The sequence below is a fragment of the Octopus bimaculoides genome, chromosome 28 (genome assembly GCF_046866305.1).
Source record: "Octopus bimaculoides isolate indiv1 chromosome 28, ASM4686630v1, whole genome shotgun sequence".
NCBI classification, from domain to species: Eukaryota; Metazoa; Mollusca; class Cephalopoda; order Octopoda; family Octopodidae; genus Octopus; species Octopus bimaculoides.
In genome coordinates this window covers 21,846,686-21,854,185 of record NC_142955.1, presented here as the reverse complement: position 1 = coordinate 21,854,185, position 7,500 = coordinate 21,846,686, and the positions used below count along the sequence as shown (strand labels likewise).

The following is a 7,500-nucleotide window of genomic DNA, read 5'->3' as shown; positions in this document are numbered from 1 at the left end:
GTCACCTGACAGTAAATCAAAAACAATTTAATTCCAAGATTTATTTATGTTTAAAAACTGAATGAATTTAATAAAAGCATCTAAATATGAAACATCATGAAAATTGTTCAAACTGAAGTCCTCCTTGAGCGACACCATTTTTACAAATGAATAAATAAAGTTGAATATTAAATATTTATGGAATTTTGATTTACTGTCGGGTGACTTTTGGCCAAACCTGTACATGTATAGTACAAGTAGGGTGTGATTCATGGGAGATTTGGCAGCTATTTCGACCATGTCTAGCAACCATACAGCGGTTTCCTTGATTGGTTCATAAGAGCCAGCTGGATGTGATAGCTTCAAAGTTAAAGATTTACTTACAGGGAAAGCGATTATATATCACCTGAGGAGATACAACTGGGTCCCATTATACAGGTAAGCCATTGCTTGATTTAAATCCTGTATATATGTGGATCTATGCTGTATCAAAACATGTGAGGTGTTTATTAAATAGCTGTCTAAATGTACTCCTTCTTGACTACTTATTCATATATAAAACATATATATATTTATATAAATCACATATATATATTTTTTTATATAAATAAGGATAAGATTGTTATTTAAAATATCAATCATATCAAGAGGCCAGCATAGGAAAAATAAAACCTTATAGGTATTAATTATTATTAAAATTATAATTAAGGGTATCTAAGAGATACCACCATGCTAGAGATAGCAGTCAAAACTTGACTCAAAAACCACTTCATGTATGAATACATGAAGTGGTTTTAGAGTTAACTCTTAGATACCCTTAATTATAATTATATAGAGGCGCAGGAGTGGCTGTATGGTAAGTAGCTTGCTTACCAACCACATAGTTCCAGGTTCAGTCCCACTGCGTGGCACCTTGGGCAAGTGTCTTCTACTATAGCCTCGGGCCGACCAAAGCCTTGTGAGTGGATTTGGTAGACGGAAACTGAAAGAAGCCCGTCGTATATATGTATATGTATATATATATGTGTGTGGGTGTTTGTGTGTCTGTGTTTGTCCCCCCAACATCGCTTGACAACCGATGCTGGTGTGTTTATGTCCCCGTAACTTAGCGGTTCGGCAAAAGAGACCGATAGAATAAGTACTAGGCTTACAAAGAATAAGTCCTGGGGTCGATTAGCTCGACTAAAAGGCGGTGCTCCAGCATGGCCGCAGTCAAATGACTGAAACAAGTAAAAGAGTAAAAGAGTAAAGAGACTAAAAAAACCCTGCAGAGTAGAAGAGAAAATGCCAACTTACCTGTCCTTAACGTTCCCTTGTGTACTAAACTCCACTTGGGGGCTGCCTGAGCTACTACCAGTTGATGTCTTCCGAGAACAGTTACCCTGATTGCCACCGGTGACAATAGCTGTAGCGGCAGCAGTTACTGCTCCTGCAGGGTCACTACTGCCCATTGTAGCCCCACACACTGGCTCCTCACTGTCACACTCCATGTTAGCACTGTTGTTGTTGCTGGTGGCACCCTCTTTACTGGACGAAGATGATGTAGGTTTGAAAGAATTCTTCAGGAATGATAGGCCCCATGGTAGACCTGCAATTGGAGTGGAAGTAGAACCCAGGTATATTATTAAAGCTACTGGTTGCGTTATGTGGAATGGTGGTGGAGGTGGGGATAGGAGTAAAAAAATTAGTTGGGTAAGGAGAGGCACAAGTGTTTTATAGGGATCTGGAAGAGGATGAGAGAGGTAAGAAGGGAAGATAGGGAAAAAGAAAAGAAAAAAAGAAAAGAGTAAAAGGAAATAAAAAATGCAAAGAGAAAGGAAAAGAAAAAAAAGAGGAAGGAGAAAGGAAAAGAAAACAGAAAAGAAACAATGCAAAGAAAAGAGCCAAAAGAATTAAGAGGAGACATATTGGGGGACACTAACAAAAAGAGTAATTAATTATCATCATCATCATCGTTTAACGTCCGCTTTCCATGCTAGCATGGGTTGGACGATTTGACTGAGGACTGGTGAAACCAGATGGCTACACCAGGCTCCAATCTGATTTGGCAGAGTTTCTACAGCTGGATGCCCTTCCTAACGCCAACCACTCAGAGTGTAGTGGGTGCTTTTATGTGCCACCCGCACGAAGGCCAGTCAGGTGGTACTGGCAACGGCCACGCTCAAAATGGTGTATTTTATGTGCCACCCACACAAGAGCCAGTCCAGGGGCACTGGCAATGCTCTTGCTATACAAATAAAAGATGTAAAGATGAAAAACTTTTTTTTAAAAATGAAAGAGCGGAAACGGTAACACATACTTGAATCCTTTCCTTTGCCTGGTGGTGAGGTTGTGGAATCTGTAGTCCTGTTGTTGGTGGGGTCACCGTCACTGAAATGGTGGAAATAAATTCAAATAATAAAAAAAATAAAAAATAAAAACTAATCATTGCTGTCCATTTCCCTCCTGCTATATTCCATTCTCAACACTCTCCCACATCCTATCACTCTCCACACCCTCACAACTATGCAAGCGGTCAGATCTGGCTGGTTTGTAGAATACTTTGGCCGGATCTGGCCAGTTTAACCATATAGCATTCAGATTACTCTGTCAAATGTAATACTTATTTCATCATCATCGTTTAACGTCCGCTTTCCGTGCTGGCATGGGTCGGACGATTTGACCGAGGACTGGTGGAACCCGAAGGCTACACCAGGCTCCAATCTGATCTGGCAGAGTTTCTACAGCTGGATGCCCTTCCTAACGCCAACCACTCAGAGAGTGTAGTGGGTGCTTTTTACGTGCCACTGGCACGAAGGCCAGTCAGGTGGTACTGGCAATGGCCACACTCAAAATGGTGTATTTTATGTGCCACTCACACAGGAGCCAGTCCAGGGGCACTGGCAACGATCTCCCTCGAAAATCCTAAGAAGGCCAGTCAAGCGGTACTGGCAACGGCTGTGCTCAAAATGGTGTACTTCATGTGTCACCCGCACAAGGGCCAGTCCAGGGGCACTGGCAACGATCTCGCTCGAAAGTCCTTACACATGCCTTACACTTATTTATTCACAGTATTTTTAATTAATCATGCATTATTGTGTTGCTTCAAAATTTTCATGATGAGATTGAATATTTTTATAGCGGTATTGAAGGGTAGGTGTGATAGGTTAGATCTAGCTGGTTAGAACACAAAAAAGTAACATATTTCGGCCAGATATGGCCAGTTTAAATGCTGAAGAGTTAAACTTGGTCTGGCAGAAATAGTGTAAGCCTCTTGGCTGGATTTTATCTGTAGTTCAAATGTTTACCCCTGTCATACACTGTGTCATGCTGATTCTGCCAAAGAACTACCCTAGGGGTAAACAACAATGACGGTGCGTCAGCATGGCCGCAGCTCTAAGCTGAAACTATAAACAAAAAAAACAAAAAAAAAACGAAGAAGACACTGAATGATGTAGTCCAAGATACACTATGTCTGACCAAAAGATCGGATGGTTGCAGTTGAAACACATTTTATCATAGGGTCTGCCAGATCAGGATGGACCTGGAGCTAAACAAGGAAATGCACATTGGATACTGTAATCCTAGATACACTATGTCAGAATTAAAGGCATGACGGTTGCAGCTAGAACACATTTTATCAAAGGTCTACTGGATCATGACTGACCAGGGGCTAAACAACAAGGAAAGGCACATTGGATAATGTAGTCCAAGATATACTGTGTCTGAATTAAAAGCAAGATGGTTGCAGTTAGAACACATTCTATCTTGGGTCTGCTGGATCAGGACTGAACAACAACAACAACAACAACAAACTTACCTCACAGATGGTTTCTGAGCCACCAATGAACCACCACTCGTGGCTTCTGAGGGACCAATTTGGGGTATGTTGTTCTCCATGTTAGGTGCATCACAAACTGAAATATTAACTGATCCTTCTCCACTGTCATGAACCCGAGAAACTTCTGAAAAAAAAAATATATATATATATACGACAAGCTTCTTTCAGTTTCCGTCTACCAAATCCACTGACAAGGCTTTGGTCGGCCCGAGGTTATAGCAGAAAACACTTGCCCAAGGTGCCACGCAGTGGGACTGAACCGAGAACCATGTGGTTGGTAAGCAAGCTACTTACCACACAGCCACTCCTGTGCTATAGGAATTGTTTTAAAAAATGCTTAAATATTTTGTGACCAATTTTCTAATACACAAATTTTAACAACAAAAGCTTATATAGACTCTCAAGGGCCATTTAGACCGTGGTTAAGAACCACTGTATTAGATAATGTTGAATGAGATGCACTGCGTCTGAATATATGACCGGAAGGAATACCATTGATTCAGAACTGTCTGAACAGGCGCTAAACAACAAGAACATTAACAAAAATACCACTACGCAAAAAACAACAATGACAGAGCCATCATCGTCAACAATAGTCAACAAGAACAAACAGAGATGAAGCGAGAGTGACTTACCAGGGTGTGTAGAGAAGCTAGTAGAGGAACTTTCTGGACTATTATTACAGCTGTTGGTTGTAGTGGCTGTGGCTAACGGGGCAGGTGATGTTTTGCAGGACCGGGAGGATGTTGAATCTAATAAAGCCGATGATGATGATGATGATGATGATGATGAGACTGCAGTGGGTTGGTCACTGCTCGTGGATGTAGACAAATTAGCATTTCTCTCCTGTAGAGATTTCCTCAATGGTTGCACGATGGCGCTGATGGGATTTTTACTTTTTTTCTCTGTGAGAAAAAACAAAGACCAAGCCAGTTTAGTTTCTTAGCATTCTTGTATGACACACAGACACTCTACAGCAATGTTTCTCAATCATTTCTTTTACCGATGGATCCCTGCGATTCTTGTTTTACCCGGATAAACCCTCAAAGCCATTCAATGTTTAGAAACCCTTTTATGATTTTTAATTAAATGCTATTTGGAATTACTCTATTACTTGTTTCAGTCATTTGACTGCGGCCATGCTGGGGCACCCAGCTGGCCCATGAATAACACTGGAACAAATCATTTTTCTTTCTTTTGTTTTTGGTCAGTAAGGTGTTATTTCCTGTTTGCTTCTGTCTCGAAATCAAAGGAAATGACTACCCTTCCCTTCACATTTTGCTTCTGTGACTTTGACATAAATGTTTTGTAACTGACCAATTTTCCATTACATTTCAGACAGATTCAGCTCTGAGTAGCTGAAGCAGAAATATCTTTAGAGCCAATATTCTGCTCAATACCACAGATTTGCTCGTCAGTTGCTTGACCTTAACCACTTGAGCATGTCCCTTAGTGGTTGACAATATGTACATCTCTGATGAAGAGCAGAAGTAGTGGGGAGGCATCACAGCCATGTGTTGAGAGAGATTCTTTGGGCTTTCTGGGAGCAAACAAATAGGAAATAATAGTCGTTATCCAAGGACAAAAATTGTATTACACAGTGTAATTCACATGATAGAAGTAACAGATGCAAGGATACACACATGCATACACACACAAAAGACTTACCAAAGTGTCGTTCTGATCTGGACCTGGATGGTAGCAGCACAGGTGCGTCACGCTCACTCACGTTCATCCGGCCTGTGGTGATCTCGGAGAACCGTGCCTGGATGTGCTCCAGCATCTCCTCCGTTGACGACAGCAACAGCAGGCTCTTCTTCGACCCTTTCTTGCCACTGCTGCGACCTTTGGAAACGGTGTCAGCAGTAGTGGCAGCGTTAGTGGTGGCGGCAGAGGAGGAAGGCACAACCTGAGGAGGTGCTTGTGCTGACGGTTGGGCCTGAAATGCTGCTTGGACTTCTTCCATCCAGATAGAAGAATCTGGAATGTGAAAAGAAAAAAAAAAATAAAGAAAAAAACACATTAATATAAATAAGATTTAAAATAAATATACAGACTCAGTTCTACAACATGGCACTTTGGGCAAGTGTCTTCTGCTACAGCCCCAGGCCAAACAACGTCTTTTAACTGAATCTGATAGGCTGAAACTGTGTGAAGCCCATCGTGTGTGTTTGTCTCCCCCACTGCATGACAACCAGTATTGGTTTCAATTCTATATTTAAGAGATGAGGAATTATGTACATTATTTACATTTGACGGATATTTGTCCTCATCTTGTTTGTTGCTAACACAACGTTTCGGCTCGATATACCCTCCAGCCTTCATCAGGTGTCTTGGGGAAATTTCGAACCTGGGTTCTCATTCCTAAGGTATTCTTCGATGTTGTTGTTATTATTATTATTATTATTATTATTATTACTATTATTATTCAGGTCACTGCCTGGAATCGAACTCGGAAACAATAATAATAATAACATTGAAAAATACCTTAGGAATGAGAACCCAGGTTCGAAATTTCCCCCAAGACACCTGAAGAAGGCTGGAGGGTACATCAGCCGAAATGTTGTGTTAAAAACAAACAAGATGAAGACAAATATCCATCGAATGTAAATAATGTACAGTATTGGTTTGTTTACAACCCTGTACTCATCAGTTTGGCGAAAGAGACCAATAGAACTACCAGTATCAGTGGGGTCAATTTGTTCCACTAAACCATTCAAGGCAGTGACCACCTAGCATGGATGCAGTTCAATGAATGAAGTACATAATGGAATAGAAATGAAAAAGAAAAATGAACAAAACTGAAGTATGGATATGGCAATGTGGTTACAAATAATAATTACCTTTCTTCTTTGTAGCAGATGTGCTGATCGAGGAGAGCTGTGGCCAGCTGTTTTCATCGGGTACAGCACGATCACCAAGTAGCTGGAACAATAGCGTTGTGTCGTCTTGTTCGCCTCTGTGATGAGGGGAATGAGGGAGAGAGAGAGAGAGAAAGATAGAGAGTAAGTTGTTGACCCACTTTAAGGTCAGTGCTAACTGGGGAGAAGCAGAAGGTCAAATTAATAAATCAATATTTGTTTTTTTTTCAACCATGACCATCCCACCTGATATATAGGCAGATTCTTTATGGCTGCATGCATTTCCTTGTTGCCAAACCTCACCCTGTGGGATGAAGTTAAAACAATAGACAGAGAACACCACTGGAAAATACGAAAACTAAAAGAAGCAGCACATGTGATTGGACACAACAACCTCCTAAGCAGACAGAGTGCAGATATGAGTAGCATACGGGAACCGGTATTAAGGAAGGATAGGAAAATATTAGATTTATAAGCCCTAAAATTCACTCCATAATTACCCGTGGGCATATGGCGTAGTGGTTAAGAGCGCGGGCTACTAACCCCAAGATTCCGAGTTTGATTCCAAGCAGTAACAACAACAACAACAACAACAACAACAATAATAATAATATCACAAAATACCTTAGGAATGAGAACCCAGGTTCGAAATTTCCCCAAGACACCTGATGAAGGCTGGAGGGTACATCAGCCGAAACGTTGTGTTAATAACAAACAAGATGAGGATAAATATCCGTCAATTGTAAATAATGTAAATAATTCCTCATCTCTTAAATATAGAACTGTATAATCTACATTATCACTTCTATATTGATTTAAAATTTCATACTCCTATTTGTA

General features: G+C 40.7%; 1 protein-coding gene across 1 annotated transcript in view; it reads right to left on the bottom strand.

Annotated features, from left to right (window-relative positions):
* LOC106878451 (uncharacterized) overlaps positions 1-7,500 on the bottom strand; it is a 31,872-nt gene that overhangs the window by 1,020 nt on the left and 23,352 nt on the right. Inside the window, 6 exon segments of the mRNA XM_089344182.1 lie at positions 1,276-1,567; positions 2,279-2,349; positions 3,779-3,923; positions 4,435-4,704; positions 5,468-5,779; positions 6,643-6,964. Coding sequence (XP_089200308.1) covers positions 1,276-1,567; positions 2,279-2,349; positions 3,779-3,923; positions 4,435-4,704; positions 5,468-5,779; positions 6,643-6,964 — 1,412 coding nt within the window.